Source organism: Tupaia chinensis, unplaced genomic scaffold (assembly GCF_000334495.1).
Source record: "Tupaia chinensis unplaced genomic scaffold, TupChi_1.0 Scaffold149851_1, whole genome shotgun sequence".
NCBI lineage: Eukaryota > Metazoa > Chordata > Mammalia > Scandentia > Tupaiidae > Tupaia > Tupaia belangeri.
In genome coordinates this window covers 307,200-327,781 of record NW_006209696.1, presented here as the reverse complement: position 1 = coordinate 327,781, position 20,582 = coordinate 307,200, and the positions used below count along the sequence as shown (strand labels likewise).

At 41.7% G+C, this 20,582-nt stretch overlaps 1 protein-coding gene across 3 annotated transcripts in view; it reads right to left on the bottom strand.

Moving 5' to 3' along the window:
- Positions 1-506: 506 nt before the first annotated feature.
- RIOX2 (ribosomal oxygenase 2) overlaps positions 507-20,582 on the bottom strand; it is a 24,259-nt gene continuing 4,183 nt past the window's right edge. For 2 of the 3 annotated variants that reach the window (XM_006171558.3, XM_006171557.3), the window contains exons 2-10: positions 19,046-19,516; positions 14,322-14,441; positions 13,079-13,207; positions 10,992-11,095; positions 7,247-7,349; positions 6,354-6,525; positions 3,479-3,567; positions 1,722-1,811; positions 507-984 (exon numbers count right to left, since the gene is read on the bottom strand). In XM_006171558.3, coding sequence (XP_006171620.1) covers positions 826-984; positions 1,722-1,811; positions 3,479-3,567; positions 6,354-6,525; positions 7,247-7,349; positions 10,992-11,095; positions 13,079-13,207; positions 14,322-14,441; positions 19,046-19,477 — 1,398 coding nt within the window. In that variant the 5' untranslated portion in view covers positions 19,478-19,516 and the 3' untranslated portion in view covers positions 507-825. The remainder of the gene's footprint in view (positions 985-1,721; positions 1,812-3,478; positions 3,568-6,353; positions 6,526-7,246; positions 7,350-10,991; positions 11,096-13,078; positions 13,208-14,321; positions 14,442-19,045; positions 19,517-20,582) is intronic. The other variant, XM_014585399.2, reaches the window with a different exon arrangement.

The following is a 20,582-nucleotide window of genomic DNA, read 5'->3' as shown; positions in this document are numbered from 1 at the left end:
TAACACACTAGTTGCTTTTATCCCTGATGTCCTCCAGAAAGCAGAAAAATGCTATTTTTATATAGAAAGATTGAATTCTCCAGTGATATTTTTAAAAATGTCAATTTATATGCACTTTAGACTGTAAAGTAACAGTGACTGGTTTAAACTGACACCCACTATTTTGAGTATTTTTTTATAGACTTGGTCTTTCCATGTAAATATTGGGCGTTTCTTCCTTCAGTCTCAGGCTCTTGTCTCTTACGCAGCTCTGTACAACTCCCCACGTCTGTAGAAGTTGAGTGCCTCTCATTGGTGAGACAGTATTATTTAATGAAACTTATGTTGCAGGGGTAACTTTATTTTAACAGGGATGGGTGGGAGGGAGTCATGTTATTCACAATGGTATGTGTATTTTCACTGTAAAAAAACAAGTTAAAAATTCTTTGTGGTGTTTAAAATTTCTCTAGAGCCAAGGAAGCTCTTTAAAGAAGTTATTTCTTCCAAAGAACAAAGACAAAGCCAGGTTAACATTTAATTCCAAATGATACACTTTATTAGAGTTGTGCCTTTTCTACCACACTGGAATAAATACATTTGTCAGAAGTATGGTTCTGTCACTTCCTGGGCCCCTTGGTGATTTGCCCTTTTTCTGTGTGTCCCTGCTAGTACAGCTTAACAACTTGTCACAGGAGGTCTCAGGTTAGATGACATGCTTGTAGAGTAAGCTGAACTGTTCTCCGTTTACCCACCTGTGGACTCAAAGCTGCAGTGGCTACTTAGCACTTAAATATCTGCTGTCTTGTACGCACATGTTGAAAGTGAAGAGTTGATTCTGCGGTGGCACTAGACTACTTGGATTAAACATTCTGTCCAGAGGGATAATACCAGGCTTTCCTTTTCCTCATCTGAGGGAAGTTTCAGGTCCTTGACAGAAATAGCTGAACTGTTCCAAATTTGCTTCAGTGCATTCATATGTGATAAAGGAAAGCGAAGTCCATGAGACTGAAAAGGATAAATTAGTCAAAAAAAACACCACTACTTGTGTCACTGAGTTGGCATTTTAATATAAATTTCCCAAATTCGATCTCATTATTTTCATATTTGTTTAAATTTTGTCAAAGGGGGCATATGCTCACGAGAGAGAGACAGAAAGTGAGAAAGCATCCCTCTTGGGGAATGGTCACATCACAATCCCTTCTCCTCCATCTCTCCCTCCTTTCAGGGCTTTGGGAGCACACACATGTGCCAGTGTGTGTCTCAAGCTGCCGGGTCTGGATTTGAACCAAGCAATTGGCCATGTAGGATCCAGCCACTCTAACCACCACAGACTGGCCCAAACACTTCATTATTTTTTGATACCCTTCATATCTATGAAGCTTGTTTCAGAAAAGTTATTTACATAATTTGTAATTAGATGACTTACAGACATTACCAACTCCCATATAAAAGCTCAGAGTTCATGAAAGGCATTCTAATTTATGTAGGTTGTATCAATCATTTGAAATGCTTCACATTTATTATTATTACCTTTCATATAAGGCTAATATGTTTTAAACCTGGTGTATCACAGAACTGTCAGACTGAATCAGCCCATGCAAGCACTTTTGTCAGCTATATGAAACGGTAAGTCCATACTACAGCCCATAAAAAGCACACCACCTATAAATCAAAACTAATGTCTTCTTCCAGCCCCCACCACCAAACCACAGGGAAGGCATTTGTTTTCATTTGGAACCAACCTCTGTCTCCTCTTCATTTCCCATCATGTGTGTTTCTCTTCTGTTCTTTAAGGAATGATAGATGTAAACCATTTTTTCATGAGTTTCATCCTTTAAAAAAAAAAAAAACAACTATTGAAGGCTTCAGTATTTAAGGGGATACTTAAAGGGGGTACTCAGTTCCAGTAGGCCATCACAGAAAAATACAGGTGGTAAAGTGAAATTTATTGAATACTATAAAGAATCTTTTTAATAAAAAGATTTATATACACACACACATACATTGTACTTCAGCAGTTATCACAGATTTCTGTTTCTGTGTAGCAGTTAATGGGCACACTAAGTCATTTGTTTTTACAAAAATGAAAACTTGAGTGCTACGTGGAAAAGCATCTTCGAGAACTTAATTAGGAAGCAACTGTTTATGTTATCAAAGAAACACTCCAATTACTTCTGATCCTACCAGCAATGTCATGTTTTGCACTGAAAATTTTTTGACATTCCTAAGTATAAACTGACAATGTATGAACACCTAGGAATGACCAGCTCTTGAGAAAATAAGCTGTGTGATCTATAAGAAAATTTGTTTCAGTCACATAGCCTACCGAACGGTGTCTGCTTCCCTCACTCTCCATCCTACACAACAGTGCAACTAGTATCTCTTTCAGAAATGTTAGCCATTTCCATTACCTCTTAGATAAGGGTCAAAAACCATGGCCTGACACACAGTCTCAAATTAGTTATCAGTCTAAGACTTTCTTAATAGAAATGTTGAGAGGGTGCTTCTAAAGTTTTACAGGGGTCTTCAAAAAATTCATGGAAGAGGCATTATTAAAAAATGGCATAAACCTTTTGTACCAAGAGTATTTTAATTTTTTTTCCACAACCCTTTTGAAATGTATATAAGTATGTGTGTACGTATATGTATATGTACATATTTATGTACATAAACATATACACACCCAGTGAGACTCGGGACTTTATAATTTTTTTTAATAATTTACTTTTTATTTATTCATTCATTTATTTTATTTTGACCAGAGAGAAATATACAAAGAGAGAGCGAGAGGGAAAGTGGGAAAGCAAGCCACCAAGTTCAGAACTTGAGAAGCTTCCCAGGTCAGCTGATGGTGCATGACCAGCTACTCGATTTGAGTTCTGGACCCAGTGGCTCATGTGCACGCTTGCCCAAAATGCTGAGAGAAAGGGCTCCAGGGAGACCGCTCCTCATGGGAGGGCAGTACTTTCTCTTTCTCTCTGGTGAGTGCATGCACCCTCTAGCTAATTTAAAATAACTAAATGAGCAGCTTTCCCAGTAGATTCCATGGTCAGTGAATCACTGGGCTTAGTGGCAAGGTTACAGAATGTGTATTTTGTTCTCCATGGTTTATAGAAAAGAATTCATGAAGAATATCAATGAAGCTACATATAAAGACAGATCTTTGTAGTATTTAGTGGTTGGAGAGGGACTAAGGCAGGGAGACTCATGCACAGGGTCTGCAGCTGCCCAGGTGGAGCAACATGGCAGGGGAGGATGGAGGCAGACACCACCTAAGAGGTAAGGCAGGAAGGTTCTTGGGGAAAGGACAAGCCCCCAGATTTAGAACTGAATAGTTAGATGCAAGTGTTATCTGACTTCGAATGATGCCATTAAGCTGTGAAAACAGGAGGATTCCCAAAGGAGATGGGCGGGGACCAACGGTTCGTCTGGTAACTTCAGGCCTGTGATAGAAATATCTTGGAAAGAAGAGAGAACCTCCTCTGCTCTGCATACTCACAGAATGGTCCTGATCTGGTCCTACTGTGAGGACGATGTGGTCTTTAAACTGCAGTCTCACTATACTGTCCAGCCTCGGTAATTTTCCTCCTAGAAAACCCCAAAGAGAGAAAGCCAGACTTGAGAAAATGATACTGGCAGATTCAGACTTGCTTGTAAATGCAGTTGTTCAGGAAACACATTTATTAAAAATTTGCAGGTGAATCCAATCATGGGGCATCAGGTCAAGCATTTGCTTATCCCAAAGAATAATTTACATCCTTAGGGTATAACACAGACATACAATTAGATAAATAACCATGTAAAATAACAGTACATGAAATAGTTATAAATGATACCATTAAAGTACTGTAGCTACTGCAAGACCATGTACCTTCTGCACAGAACACTTAACTTCCCGCTTTATCCTCTAAAGCTTCTTGCTCAACACATGGACCCTGGAAGGTCTCTCTCAGTTCAAACTGCACCACTCCCCCAATTACTCCTGGAAAAGTCATGATGTATGTTTCTATGTTTTTCTTTGCAAACATGTGTCATGACTCTTCTGATGACCCAATATTTATGTCACTCTAGCAAATTATTCTATGCAGGTCAAGTGTAGTGTCCTAGAAAAGCTGCCTGATAAAGTTCACAGAAAAAATACTCTTTGAAACTAGACTGAACCCAGTAAAAAAGCAGCCACTGAAAACAGACTAGCCTTACAGTGTCATCAGAGTGGAGAAACAGTCAAGGGATCCTAACTTCATTGAATATAATGGCTAAGATGAGGAAAATGCTAGGGAAAGTACTTGGGGCCATAAGCCAGTATTCAACAAACTGTCCTGCTAAAGGTTAAAAACATAGGCTGATAAGACATTGGTATTTTTATTTTCTTTTTTTGGAGAGGTTTTGTTTTTTGGGGGTTTTTTTGGTTGGTTATTTGTTTTTAGCTATAGGGCGTGTGCACTCACCAGACAGAGACAGAGAGACAGAAAGCGAGAAATCACCCCCCAGGGGGGATGGCCACGCCGCAATCCCTTCTCCTCCATTCTCCTCTTGGGAACACATGCATATGTGCCCAGCATGAGCTTAAGACACCGGATCCGGAACTCGAACCGCAGTCGACCACAGGGGAGTCCAGTGACATAGCCATTATGCTAACTGCTGGTCCCAAGACATTGGTATTTTGAATTGATGCAATTAAAACCAAGTTCTTAACATCCTCCAAAGACCATAATAGACATATGCAGAGAATCGATATTAGAAGGGGCCCTATGGATTGTCTATTTCAGTGGTTCCCACATAGTGATAAATAAGACATTCATAAGAAGTTAGTAATAACATTCCTTTCACTCAGCCCCACTAAGAAAGCGAAAGCAGCTCAGAGCTGGCTTGCAGTCCTAGCTGGGTCTTAGTGTTCTCCTGTTAAATACGCAACTCAGAGCACCAACGTCAAACCAGAGCACCTGATGACCATGACGATCAGGACAAAAGAAGACTTCATCTTCATGTCAGAACTCAGGCAAATGCAAGAACAATTTTCAAATCACAGTAACAAAATATCCCCCGTCCTGGTTACTATGAGTAACTGCTGCTACTTTATACTTGGATAACTTTAGTCTCATTCATTCCTCCTGCCTCCTAGACAAGATTTAGAAGAGACCTAATCATAGAATCCCTTCTATTTCCTGATAGCAGACAATCCAGAGCAAAGCCTTGCTTCCTTGAACACTGTCCAAAACTGAAACTCAAGTCCAAACCCCATAAATCCTTTCTAGCACCTTTTTATTGGGATGTCCTATAGTTCCCAAGAGTGCATGATCTTCCCCATTCAGGCAAATCAGTAAATCCAAGTTCGGGCGTGTGTTCTTGGTGGTCTTTGCTACAGGACGTTGACATCACCCATCCAGATGTGCATAATGTCATGTGCAGCCTAAACCTGCTATAAATTAGTCATCTGCATCTTGGAGAAGGTCGATGGTAAACTTGCGCATTCTTGTATTTCACCTCCTAATGACAACACTTACTCATCTCTGACTTAATTCCAATAAGATTATTTCAGTGTTCAAGTTCTTAAACTTCCTGAATATTACGAATACCAGGGTACCAGTACATACACACAGTGCTCACCTCAAAAGACAAGGCTCTGAATTCTCCATCACCTTGGGATACAAATCCTTTTAAAATAACTTCTAAGGAGAACCAGCAGATGGCAAAATGGTTACGCTGCTGGACTCCCAGGTAGTAGACTGCAGTTTGAGTCCCAGACCAGTCAGCTTGAAACTCACATTGGGCACATGTCCATGCATGCCTAGGATCCTGAGAGTAGAATGGAGGAGGGATTGCAGCATGGCTATCCCCCTGGGGGGGTGATCTCTCACTTTCCATCTTTCTGGCAAGTGCACGCCCTATGTAAAAATATCTCAAATAAACAACTTTTTTTTTTTTTTTTTTGAGAGGTTTTTGCTATAGGGTACATGCACTTGCCAGAAAGACAGAGACAGAGAGACAAAGTGAGAAATCACCTCTCAGAGGGGATGGCCACGCCATAATCCCTTCTCCTCCATTCTCCTCTTGGGATCTTGGGCAAGCACACACACGTGCCTGGCGTGAGTTTAAGCCACCGGGCTCAAGACTCAAATCACAGTCTACTACATGGGAGTCCAGCGTCATAGCCATTACACCAACTGCTGGTCCCAATAAATAACTTCTAAGATTCAGGATGCCAAAGGCTGATTGCAGTATGTCTAGTTCAACCACACACATGAGACAGATCTACATCCCTGTTCAACCACATGTTTTATAATGTCCATCTGCTCAAGGAGAATGCTACCCAGGAAAGCCTCAGACATCCCATATAAGTCCCGAGCCACCTAGGAGGAGATAGCCAGCTCTACCTGGCGTTGATAGCTCTGTTCCATCTCCCACACAGTAAGGTGGCAGTCTGTGCATAATAAAGTCCTTCTTCATGTCGGATGACAACAGTTCTTTGGTACCCTCCAGCCGGTCTGCAAGTGTCCTCAGAAAGCCACTTAGTTTTCTTGTTGCAAAAGGTATGGTTTCCACCTGCTAGAAACACAAATGTGAGTTCTGGCCCAGACCCAGCAGAACGTAGTCTCCACAGTACTGAGTATAACCATGAACCACAGCATAGCCAGAAGTCCATGTCAGTCCTAGCCCTTAAGAACAATATCCCATTAGTTTTTTGTAACCATTGTTCATCTTGCGCTACCCATTATTTGCAAAAAAAAAAAAAAAAAAAAAATCAATTTCAGGATTTTGTGTGGAAAGAAGAATCCTTGGAAATACAGTGTGGTTTGGCTCCACCTTGGAGAAAACAAATCACTGTCCTAAGGTGACAGCTTCAGACGGTGAAAGCAGCCTTTGCTCAGCTCAGCAAACTGTCTTATTTCCAAGTTTAAAAAAAAAAAAGAAAAAGCCAGGAAATAACACCTAGGCCAGCCTCTCTAGTGGGTCTATCCTAGCTAGTAATCTAACGTGCTAAATCTCTAGTCCTCCTGGGCATATCATTCATTTATTCACTCAGCCAACATACCCAGAGTGCCTGCTACTGCCATGTGAGCCAGAACCCTCTGAACAACACCTGCAGTGCTCTGGATGGCCACACGGCACACATCAGTCTATAAACCACACAGCTTGGGAGGGCAGCACTGAAGACAAGCCTGGCTTATCAGGGAGGAAGAGCCCTGGGATCTTGAGGAGGCAAGGCTTTGGCTGGCCCAGCTGCGGATACCTCCCCCCTTCATTCTCCCCTGCCTTTAGTCCTTACCAGGAGCAGCTGCCGGGGAATGCCTGCCCGTAGCGCCACATCTTCCTTTGCTGTATCAAACACAAGCCCTGAAATGGTGTCCAACAGGATATCTCCCCACGAACTAGACCATGCAGCAAGAAAGAAAGTGAACAGATTCAAAATACTTAGTATTTACTAGTAATGCCAAAAGCTACAAGTTGGGTTCTCACTGCCATGCATTTTGAGTTCAACTACTTTGACATTGGTCAGCATAAAAACCTAAGATGAAATTTCTTCAACCACTCCTGCTTCCCTTCCCACTCCCAGACACTCACTTGGAGAGTGGGAAGCTACACTTTATTCATGGTTTCTCTTAAGGATATCCGAAAGTCAGTTACATAGGGCCATAAAATAGAAAGTTTGAGGGACCAAATGTTTAAGTAAAGAGAGCTTTGTAGGAAATTTTAACAATCATTCTGGAACCTAGACAAACATTTTATGTGCGATAAATCCAAAAGACATATTTGGAGTAACAGGAAGGTCTCTGGACTATGTGAATATTCGTACAACTGTTACATTTTCCTGTGTCACTTGTAAATGTTCAGTAAAAGATCCACCAACATCAACAATTTCAAAACCAATGATTTCCGACCATGGTGCTACCGGGCAGAGAATAGAGCCGCTGTCCCACAATAACACCGAAGCAGAAGCATCTATGGTCAATTACCTTTGCTTTGTTTGGGGTATTCAGAGTTAGCTCATTCCTAAGTGCCAGTGAAAGAAGCAAACTCTATGGGGTTGTACTCTTTAAATATTTCTTAGCTATTTAAAATTTTCCCTGTCACCAACAGATCTCAAACTGCTGGCTATGTGCCAAATGGAAATTCACAGTATGACTTTTTGCTTCTCACTCAGTAAGCAAAATGAACACTTTTATGCTTCCCTCCCAGAAAAGTGGCAAAGGACAAAAGCCACGTGAGAGACACTCTCCTTAAGACATCCGCTACCTAGTGGCCTCACTGTTCGGTGACTCGATGTTCTATCCGACCTCCAGCTTGTACTGAACTTCAGCCTGGAGCACACATGCAGCACTCTCAGTGGCACATACCTTTGGGGTAGAGGAGGGAGTCACGCTGCAGCAGCTTGTGGAGGAACTGAGTAGCAGTTTCACAGTGTGCTCTGAGCTCAGAGTCTCAGCAGATCTTGGGACTTTCCAGAATTTAGGAATGACACCCCTTTGAGGGGGTCACTTTAGTAAAACAGTCAAGGCAACTTGCTGAACTCCCCACTCAGCAGACCCCACATGTTCCCACAATACTACCTCAAGAGGTGTTATGGGGACCCAAATCTTCCTATCACAGTCCCTGAAGGAGCACCAGGTTGAAAGCATGGAAATAGTTCTGGGTAGCAATAATCCTTGAGTTACATTTTCACCATTCTAGTTTCAGCAGCACTGACCAAGACAATGGTCAGAGGCCAGCCTCGACACCTCAGTCATGGGGCAACCCTTGGTCCTAGGCACGCAACCTTCATAACTTCGAGCTATCCCAGCCCTGCTAACCAGAGAAGGGTTGGGTGGGAGCCAGAGGCAGCCAAGATCTTACCCTTGGGATTGGGAAACAGAGTGAGTCAGGTACTTAATCACAGAAACAAAACCTAACAGGTACAATGAGATTGAGGGAGGTTACAGTAATTGATGATGGCTTGGGATGAGCCAACATTATAGAAAAACAGAAGCTGAGGAATGAGAAGGAAGGAGTAAAGACTGACTCCTAGAGGACCAGCAGATGGCATAATGGCTATGTCACTGGACTCCCACGTCGTTGACTGAGGTTCGAGTCCTAGAACCAGCGGCTTAAAACTCATGCTGGGTGCATATGTGTGCATGCCCAAAATCCCATGAAGAGAATGGAGGAGAAGGGATTCTGGTGCGATCATATCTCCAGGGGGTGTTTCTTGCTTTCTGTCTCCTTGTCTCTCTCTGTCTCTCCAGCGAGTGCACATGCTGGATAGCAAAAATCTCTCCTAAAAACAAAAAAACCTGGCTACTACAAAGCCAGTTGGTGTAGGTAAGAGAAATGATGACGACACCAAGAAAATCATTGGGGAAAGAGAGGGAGGGGAAGAGAAGCCAAGTAACATTCACGATGGAAGACCAGAAGATGCATAGATGATCAGTAGGCCAAACTGTGTGGCTGCCGAGGTCCAGAGCTACCCTAGATCCTCAAGTTCATTCTGGATGCAGTTCTGTGGCCTATGACTCACTCCCTCAAGTGCCTCTGTTCTTTCTGAGCTGGCCTCTGTGATTTTCTGTTCCCCGCTATGCAAGGAACGTAACCAGCCACAGTGATAAGGCCATTTTTCAACATGGCCTTTGACTTGTGGGCAGATAATACCAACCTCAGGCCAGCCTCCAGCTAGTTCCTCTAGTAAGTCTCTTAAACACAGGGGTGAATTTTACAGTGAAAAGTCAGAGGAGACAGAATGGCTTACCACTTGTTTTGCAAGTTACGGCTTTGAAGGTGAGGGAGGACTTGCTGTCATTTGGGCCTGCTATGTCCTTTGCTGCTGACCTTGTGACCTACCCCCACTTACTCATCGTTTATGACTCACTCGCTTTGGTGTCAAGTCATTTTTGAAGGCTTCCCTGAGCCCCAGTTTAGCTAAGAGCATTCCTCTATGCTTTGAGAGTCTCCTCTGTGAAACTACAATGGAATTCATCACTGTTTGGTAACAATTTCTCTCTCTGTTCTCTTACTATTGCTTACAGAATGTGAGCTCTCTAGAGCCCCTTAATGCAGTGCTTACATCCCAGCTACTAGCACAGTATCTATCGCATGCTTTCTGAATACAGGAGTGACTGGTGTTTTCATGTGACCTGAACCAGCAAGGTTGCTCCTTTCTGGAAATAACTCAGATAGCACTGCCACCCAGTTCATCACCTGACTAGGTACTTGCTGAAACACAACGTGACTACTGACAGTCATGCGCTTTTAGTGCCCACTGATCCAGACTGCCTTTCCTACTTTAATTTCATGCCCTGTAAAAAGTGAAACCCTTAAGAGAAACCAAGAAGATTCAGTGGTCCCAGTTTCTGTTGGGGATACTGAAAATATTTTAGAAACAGATAGTGCAAATGTTTGCACACTACTGTGAATGTAATTAATGCCAACTAATGATACTCTTAAATGTGCCTCCCCAAAAGCATAATTTACCTTTTATCGTTTACCACAATGTTTTTTCAGAAGAGAGACAATGTGCTCACCCACTCCAGATCACTAACATACCAACAAGTACAGTTTGTTTCTTTCCAAACTATGGGACCCTTTATGAGTGCCCATTCCCAGTGTTTCAGTGTCAGACTGAGGGGACCAGTGGGTGGTACAATGGTAATGCAATGATCTGTGAAGCTGGACCCACTTGGGAAGGTCCACAGTTCACATCCTGAAGCCTCTCTGTGCATGCTGGGTGTAGACACAAGTGCCTGTGACCCAGCGTGGCTAAGGCTGGGGGTGGATCACAGCATGAACACCCTGTTAAAGATGTTTATCTCTCCCACTCTGTCTCACACATGCAGGAGATAAATAAATAAACAACAAAAAGAGATGCATGATACTGCCCACAGGAAGTCCTGATGGGCCAATCACAATCAAAGAAAGATGGAAGTCCTAGGAATTTGGATGAGAGACAGTGGCCAACTCCCTCATGTTCTGCTGCACATGGCTGCCATGGGCCAGAACTTGGAGCTACCCCAGGATGTTAGGCTAAGAGGCAGAGTGCTTACCTGTTCTGGTAGGTGCTGATGGTCACATGGGTAGAGTGGGCCAGCCCCGGAGGAGTGTCTGCTTGGTGAATGGTCCCTCTAGGAAAGTACAACAAGTCACCTGGCTAAACAAACAAAAAGGGATGGGGCATTAGTGAGAAGTACAGGTGGGGCTAGCACATGGCTGGATCCCACATGGCCAACTCTGCAGTTGAAGTCTAGAACCCAACAGCTTGAAAACACATCGGGTGGGGACCAGAGGTGGCATACTGGTTGCATTGCTGAACTCCCATGTAGTCAAACACTGTTAAAGTCCTGGGCCTGGCAGCTAAAAACTCATGCCAGATGTGTGTGCGTGCATGCCCAAGACCTGAGAGGAGAACAAAGAAAGGATTTTGGCGTGGCCATCCCCCCTGGGGGTTGATTCCTTGCTTTCTCCAGTGAGAGTTCATGCCCTATAGCAAAAAAAAAAAATCACTCTTTAAAAAAAAAAAAAAAAAGAAAGAAAGAAAGAAAGAAAGAAAAGAAAACGCATTGGGTGTGCGTGCTCAAAATTCGGAGAGAAGTGGAGGAAAAAGATGTGGTCATCCCTGGTGGGGATGGGGGAGACACGATTTCTTACTTTCCCTCTCTGTCTCTTTCCAGTGAGTGCAAAAATCTTAGAAAAACAAAACAAATTTAAAAAAGTAAAAATTACCTTCAGGCTATGAGTATAAGGCTTGTGTGATACATAAATGAGTTGTTTTTAGATTTGGGTGCCATCTCCAGGATCTCTTATTAATTATATGCAGCTATTCCAATATACCAAAAAAATCCAAAATCAGAAACACTTCTGGTCCCAAGCATCTCTAAATTAATAGGGAGTACTCAACCTGTAAAAGCATGCCTCCCCTACAGCAGAGGTCAGCAAACTTTCTTCAAAGGGCCAAATGTAAAGACAGTAAATATTTTTCATTTGTGGGGTATGCAGTCTCCATGGAAACTAGTCAATTCTGCCAGTGTAAGCCAATCACAGACAAGACCTTAAAGAATGGATATGGCTGTGCTTCAGTAAACCTTACAGAAATAGGCAGCAGGTCAGATGTTTGGCTTATGGGTCATAGTTTGGTGATCGCCAAGAGCATAAACATTAACCAGAAAATCACCAATTATTTATTTATTTAAGTCCCGTATGGTATAGGCACCCATGCTAAAATGAAAGAGCGTCCCTCCCACTCCCCTAGTTATTGGCACATAGGCAGATTTTAAAATTGGGAAACATACAAGGCATTAAGAGCTAAGACTATTATTTCAAGTTTAAGAAATACAAATATGCAAATATATCAGGTTAGTAGAATCTATGGAATGGTCTGATATAGTTATTATCTTACTGCCTCTAAAGGAGATTAAACTTATGTTTTTAAAGAGAGGGTAAGAAATCTAATTCATGGAGCTATCCTTGTCCCTCTCTCCTGATAGGGACTGATGATGTCCCATCCAGGCTATGAACTCAAAGACAGAGCTTCTCAGCAGTAAGATGCCAAGGAACCAGCGCATAACCAAGCCAACTGGTTCCCCCCCACCCCCTTTAGGAATCCTTAAGAGTTTCCCTAATTACTATTTTTCTAGCAACTACATGCAAGGAGAAAGGGGGGTGATACAGAGATGGGCTGCTGCATTATCAGGAGGGAAATGAGCCACAATGGATGTTTAGTAACAAAAAATACTAAGAGATCCTGGCTGTGCTCTGCCTACACAACTTAGAGCCCACGCTGACCACAGCCTTAGATGTGGAGAAGCGGCTCAAGGCCAAACCTTCCACTTTTCCTCTGAAGAAACCAGCAGTTCACTTATTTAATTTATTGCTGTTGAATGTGGATCACACATGGAGACAGGTTATTTGGGAAATGAACTTAATACTTCCTCAGCTCACTTCTCCAACTACAAACCACCAAGACTCCTTCCAACGCCGCATGTGCACTCTGGCTGCAATGAGCCACTCTGCCTGAGACCTGTGGATACATTCCATGGAAACTATTACACAAACTCGAAACCTCAAACCTGAACTTATCACAGCAACAGAGAAAATCAGCCCAGGGACGTGTCCACCCACAATGGCCATCCCGTACCTTAAGTGTGAACTCGTGTGCGGGCCTGCCGATCCTGTCCTCTGCCTCCACGCTATACTCCCGGGCCAGGGGCACAGTCGGGTGGTAGAGGCGCCAGTGTTTCTCTCCCTCCAGCTGCAGAATGAAAACCTACGGAGAGCCGAGAGACCTGGGAGTGTCAGAGAGTTTCCTGACAACTCATACAGCAAAGTACTTCGAGAATATCAGCCCTGTAAAGGCTTAGATGAATTACATGTAATAAATAAAAAATAAAATGAAAGATCAGAAGTGTAGTTCATTCATACTTCTTAAATAAAAGTCGCCTGTACTGGTTTTCAATTTTAAAAACAGGTAATCAGGAATCCTGATGCTGGATATTTATTCTTTTCGCTTTTTCCAGCCTCACCAAGTTTTTTATACTCCACTATCTCATTCTTTTAAATCTGATAACAGAACGCTGAAAGCCCATACGCTCTAATGGAAAAGCCAAGCTTCAGATATTACTGAATGTCAAAAATCCTGGATATTGAAAAAGCCTTGGCAGATTAAAAAAAACTAAGATTTTTATTCTTTAATCAGCCAGCTGCTGCAAGGCTTTATTAAAAATATGTTAAAATATAACACTTTTGGAAAATGTAGTGATATCAAATTTCTCTCAATGAGGAAAAGAGGACTTTTTATTAATGACTCTGTGTTCACACCTTGTATGAGTGCAAAAATAAAACTATGAAATACCTAAGCCAAAGAGTTAACATTTTTTGGAAGCCACAAGAGAGTGAAATCAACACTTGTCGAGGTGCCAGTGCTTAAGTGAAACCATGAACATCATTCAAGCTGCCTTCAAGATTTTCATAAATGGAAAAAAGAAATTTTTTTTTGGCAGCTACTGAAAGAGAACAAATAAAAGCAGATGTAAGGATTATTTGTGACCTCATCTTATTAAAGACCATACTTTGAAAAGTTAAAGAAAAAACCAGTACCATTTTTCTATAGATAAACTCAATAAATACCTATTTCAAAGGTATCTGTGACTCTTTCTACTAATAAGGTTGGAAACAATCTCTCCCTTTGAGAAGGAGCAGGAAATGGGATTCTGGCCCAGCAATGGGATGAGGTCATGCTCTCTAGAGTGTGTACAGAAACGGTGGATGCAGACCTGACCCAAGGCCATAGAGAAGAGTAAACTTAACCCTGACAAGTGTACTAACTTGGGCTCTCAGCAACTCCTTCTTCTTAAAGGTGGGCAATTTTCTTCTCCTCTTACCTCAACATCATCATAATGGGGTGGTAGACCCTGAGATCCTGCGGGGGTTATGTACACATTTGAGCCAACCAAAGAGCCAAAGAAACATTCCAGCTTCTCTTGAATCCTCCAAAGCTCATCCTTTAAAAAACAAAAACAAAACCTATCAATTGATGCAGAAAAAACATTTGACAAAATTCAACATTCCTTCATGATTAAGGCTCTCAACAAAACAGGTATAGAAGGTACATTTCTTAATACAATAAAAACCAAATAGCCATACATGACAAATTCATAGCAAACAAGATATTGAATGGGAAAAAGTGAAAACTTTTTCACTAAAAACTGAAACAAGACAAGGTTGTCCACCTTCTCCACTCCTTTTCAACACAGCATTGGAAGTCCTAGCCAATGCAATCAGACGAGAGAGTGAGATAAAAAGAATTTAAATAGAAAAGGAAGAAGTTAAATTGTCCCTATTTGTAGATAACATTACTATATACATAGACAATCCTAAAAGAAAATCAATGAAAAAACTCCTAAAAATGATTAACGAATTCAATATAGTTACAGGATACAAAATCAATATTCAAATATCTATGACTTTTTACATACCAACAACAAAGAGACTGAGGCAGAAATAAAGAAAGCAATCCAATTTACAACAGACACACACACACACACACACAAATAAGTAGGAATAAATCTAGCCAAAGAAGTAAAATATCTCTACAATGAAAACTATGAAAATCTCAAAAGAAACTGAAAAAGATACAGAAAAAGAAAGACATCTCTTGTTCTTGGATTAGAAGAATTAATAAGATTAAAATATCAATACTACCCAAATTAATTTACAAATTCAATGCAATTCCCCTCAAATTACCTATGATGTTCTTCACAGAGATAGAAAAAACAATCATAAAATGTGTCTGGAATCAAAGATCCTATATTGCCAGGGCAAGTCTGTGCAAAAAGAATAAAGTTAGAAGCATCCCACAGTCTGACCTCAAAATATATTACAAAGCTGTAATAATCAAAAAACAGCATAATAATCAAAAACAGCACAAAAACACATAGATCAATGAAATAGAACAGAGAATTCAGAAATAAACCCCCAAACACAAGCCAATAGAGAAAAGCAAAGTCTTTTCAACAATGATGCACTGAGAGTAGAATTCAGACTGCGGTCATCCATGTAGGATGGTGGTCCCCTTAATTGCTAGGCTATGGAACCAGCCCCCTCTCCGCTTCTTAAGTGCTACAGAAAATGTTATCAATTCCACAATTTGACATTTCTCTTGGTCCTTTAGCTTCTGAATCTGACAACTGTGGCCTACTAGAAAAAGATTTTGAGTGAAATCACCTTGGTCCAAGTTATAGTTAAACTAGGTGACTTTTGTTTATTTCTAGAATGAAGACTTTATCACTCCCTACACCCTAAGACTGTAGGAAGCAACACAGAACAACTTACCTCCATTCTATTTAAATTTAGTGCTTCAACAGCACTGGCTCAAACACAAACAAGGTTCCTGAAATTCTCTCCTTTATAACATGAATCCCAACTATGTCTGAAGACACTGAGAAACTTGAACAATGAAAGAAGGATGGTGGAAATCTCTCTCCTGGCTGTACACAATCTCTTCTTTTCACTGACCTATCCAGAACAATGAAAAAAGGAAGGGGAAGTCTTTCTTGGATAAATACAGTATCTTCATTCTACTGACTTACCCACAGAATCAAATCTGAGTAACTAGAAGCCCATGTGTATGCCTAAAAGCAGAAAAATACAAACACATAAAAAAGCCCTACTACATTTCAATTACTGTCTTTCAACGTATAGTAAGAAAATGCCCTAAATGTGGACTCAAAAACCCTTATCAGCTCAGAAGAGTTAAGAAAATATCACGTGTGAACGCATTTTCACATATAAAATGGAGAGACCATGATGGCTGCCTCGACTATTCCAAATATCTGTGGAAGGTTTACAAGTCAGCATGTGAAAGTATCTGGTAAACTGCTGCATGTTATGGAAAATCCAAACAATTGTGATTAATTCTTCTCACCCAGACTTTTGATACATGGATTACCCAAAGCAAGTAGGAAACAAATTCTTATGGCTTTATGGGTATCTCTTATTTCCACACTATCTAGATTAACAAGCAGTGCACAGTCTGAGATCCAATAAACAAAGTGCTACCTGTCCACTGTAAGTCTCTCAAGCGAACAATGATGAAGTGCCTCTAGACCTTTACTCTCCTGACATTAGTATATCCATTCAAACATACACACATGCACGCACGACACACTCATAACCCAGTATTTAGAATCCAGCTTCTATGGGGAAAAGGTGAGCTCCTATAGCTTATAGAGCTTCTAAGTATGAACAATAAAAACGTGAAACAAAACAAAAAACAAACCAGAGTGCTTCCCGGTCTAGCCTGACGGCTGAAATTAGGCTGAAAAAGCTCATCCTTCCCATTTGAATAAACCTACCCAAAGACCAAAGTCCACAGGGCAAAGAAAATATGTTCATGGCACTCAGGTCCAGGAGGAAGAATATGCAGGGCTTACAGAGGAAGTGAGAAAGGCCATGGGGCAGATGGTTCTACAGAAATGACAGCCACAGGCACCAGACAGTGGAACACGTGCAACGCTGACAGGCTGTCCCACAGGGGCAGGCTCTGGGTTCATATATCAGGTACGTGCCTGGTCACGATCCAGGGCTGACAGAAATCACAGCCATAGAGGATACCACACATATGATAAATTATACTTCCCACTGCTCCATGTCCAAATTACAGGTAATCAACTTCACTGTATTTATTCATGCTCACAGTGCTTAGGTTTCTGATAACCCTACTGGAAGTGCTACTTTCTAGTCAGGAAAAGAGTCAAGAACAAACTCAGAAGCACTGCATCCATCATGTCCCTATTTCCTGAATTGAGCATGACTTGGACTGACAAATGATTTTTAAATTCTTTTTGGACAGCAGGGTCAAATGACTGGCATTCCAGAGGCATTTTAACTTATCATTGCTTGATCTGGAATAGTGAGACTGTCCTGAGAAATCTGAGTACTTATACCTCATCCAGAGTATGAATAAGGTCAGTACTCTTTACACAAAGGGAACGATGTTCACCAGATGTGGCCTAATGGGATCTGACAAGACAACTCTCAAATTAAATCATGGAAACATTATTGGTGGCTGATGACAGAGCCCTAGGAGCCACTAACATAGGCAGAATCCTTTCCCCTCAGGAAAGAGCCTCACAAACCTCTTTCTATTCCCATGTGGCCAATTTTTGATTCATCATGGTTCACAGAAGGGAGAATGAGGATAAAACTTTATGTGAAATGTCGAACAGGTCCTTAATTACTCTGGACCATCTATCATGTGAAGATCTCAAACCTCTATGAGAACAGATTAGCTCATGCTAAGTCAGTATGTTATTAGGTACAGAAACTGAGCATAGAGGAGGCAAATTATTTCCCAAATACCACTGATGTGGAAGAAAATTTTAAAATTAGCCAGTCCTCTGCACTCACAAATCAAAGCTATTCTCCACCTACGACCACTTCCCAGGAGCACTTCCAAAAGCACTCCTCAGTGTCATCCTTGGTCATTACTAAGGAAGTCACCTTTTTTTAAATTTTATTTACTTACTTTTTTAATTTGCCAGAGGGAGTGTGCACTCAACAGAGAGAGAGAGGAAGAGAGAGAAAGCACATGCCACTCATGGGGAAGGTTACACCACAATCCCTTCTCCTCCATTTCTTCATTCTGCAGGGATTTGGGGCAGGCACACACACACTTGGCATGTTTTTCAAGCTGCTGGGTCTAGGATACGAACTGCACAGTTGGCCGTGTGGTTACAGCCACCTTAACCAACATGCCAGTGGGTGGCCCCTGGCTCTTTTTTGAACATGTATCTAATATCTGCTCCAGTCAAAGCTCTGAAACCACCACTTAATATAGGCAGTAAAGGAAGGTAATTTCAAAAACAAAACCAAAAAGCCTTAAATTATAGTGATGGGTCAAATCAAATAGAAATATCTACCAGGGGACCAGTGGGTGGCATGGTGGTTAAGGCACTGGAACTCCCACATGGCTGACAGTGGTTTAAACCCAGGATCCAGTGACTTAAAAATCATGCTGGACACTTAGGCATGTGTCCCAAAAATCCCAAGAAAAGAATGGAGAAAAGATTGTGGCACTACCATCCCCTTGGGGAATGATTTCTCACTTTCCCTCTCTCTGTCTCTCCTTCTCTGGCAATTGCACACACTCTATAGCAAAAATCTAAAAATAAATAAAAGAAAGAATATTTACCCTGTACAAAAAAGTACACCAGCCTACAGAACATGCTCCTGGAAGTATACTGCCACTTCTATAACTTTATAAACTTGCAATATATTGGACTGTCAGAACAGTCTTGATGCATGTTTGCATAGAAAAACAGAAAAATATGTAATGACTTTCCAACAACCCAATAATTTAGTTTTTGCAGTTCAATGACAGCCAACCATGTCAGCCTTAAGTTGTTGGAGATTTTCAGTTTAGCCAAATGATAACATAGACTCTCAAGTGTTTAATTAAGCACATAAAGACCAAACAAGTGCTATTCCTTTTCAAACTAGCAGTATGCCTATCATTATCACACCACAGAGTCATCCCCCAGCTGATCTGTGGCCTAATGTTAGCTCTTTAACATGTATGAGGAGTCCACAATAGGGAACCTGTTACCTTAAATCTCTGAGGTTGGTGAAACTGAATTGTTGCCCTTTTCTGATCAAAATCTTTTCTCAGCTGAAGAAAGTGTGCTTTGCCATCTTTATTTAAAACCTTCTTCTTCCCATTGATGCACCGGCAGACATTCACGTCTCTTCCATAGTACATACCCCGGCTGCAGAGACTCTTCAGGTCTGTTAGCCTAAACAGGGACTGGTAATATGCAGCTAGGGCAGGGTCGTCTCTCTGAATGAGAAGAGGCTTCTGTTCCCAAAATTCCTGGAAAAACGTCTCTGTCTTGATGGGTGAGATTAAACTTTGAAAGAGACCACTGGGACTGTCAAAGTTTAAAGTGGAAGGCCCACCAGCTGCCTCCACCTTCACCTGCTTACAAGGAAGTGGTTCCTCTTCCTCCCCATGTTCTGCGGGCTTTGCTTTCTTTGGCATCGTTCAGTCTTCAAGACAACGCAGTGAGGAAGTACGAACCTATCAAAAGAACAAAACATACATGGTCTGGTGTACAAGGAGTGCCAGGGTTGGCTGTTCGTGGATCACACACACACTCTCTGCATGATCACTAGGCTTTCGTGAGAACTCTTCTCAAATCAAGGCTACTTCCTCCAGGATGTGAGACAGTCTTAACCCAACGCCACTTCTTCCAAGATATGACTCAGTCTCAGACACCGCTCAGATTACACATTCATCTAAAGGAAAACATGTTTTTCTTGCACATAAGCACTAAGTCTTAGAATTCATGATTTGTTTATTAGGAGGCGTAATTATCCCCAAATTAAACCATTCAACTGTTTCAGCAGTCCTTACTCATAGGTTTAACCTGTGGTTACAGATACTGCAACGTGAAAAATCTTGCACTTGGCCGCAATCAGCGGCAGGTCCCGAGTCTAATTAATGTACTCAGTTACAAACACTAGACCGGAGAACAACCAACAGCTGCCCACTGCCAGGTGCTCCTCACCACTGCAACACCCCCAGCTGCATATCCTGGACCAGTGGTGTCACCTGGTGGTTGGAGATAGATGCTGCCTGCTCCTGTCTCCTCACCAACCACCTGAACCTCTCTCTCACTGTCAAGTCTGAATAATTTTAAAAACTGCCACTTTATTGAGAACCCCCGACCCCCATTTGAGGGAGGGGGAAAAAAAAAAAAAGCTAAAACTAGAAGCTAAAAAATGAAGGCTGAAATTAGTTACATAATAAGTCTTTAAAAAGCCTTAATTTTTTCACAGAAATAAGACATCATGGGAACCAGCAGTTAGCGTAATGGCTATGTCGCTGGATTCCCACGTAGTCGACTGGGGTTCACATCCCAGACCTGGTGGCTTAAAACTCACGCCGGGCACATGTGCATGCGTGCCTGAGATCCCGAGAGGAGAATGGAGGAGAAGGGATTGCAAAAATCACCCCCTGGGGGGGTGATTTCTCGCTTTCTGTCTCTATGTCTCTCTTGTCTGGCGAGCGCACACACACTATAGCGAAAACCTCTCAAAAAAAAAAAAAAAGACGTCATAAAATATCACTATCGTTAACCTTT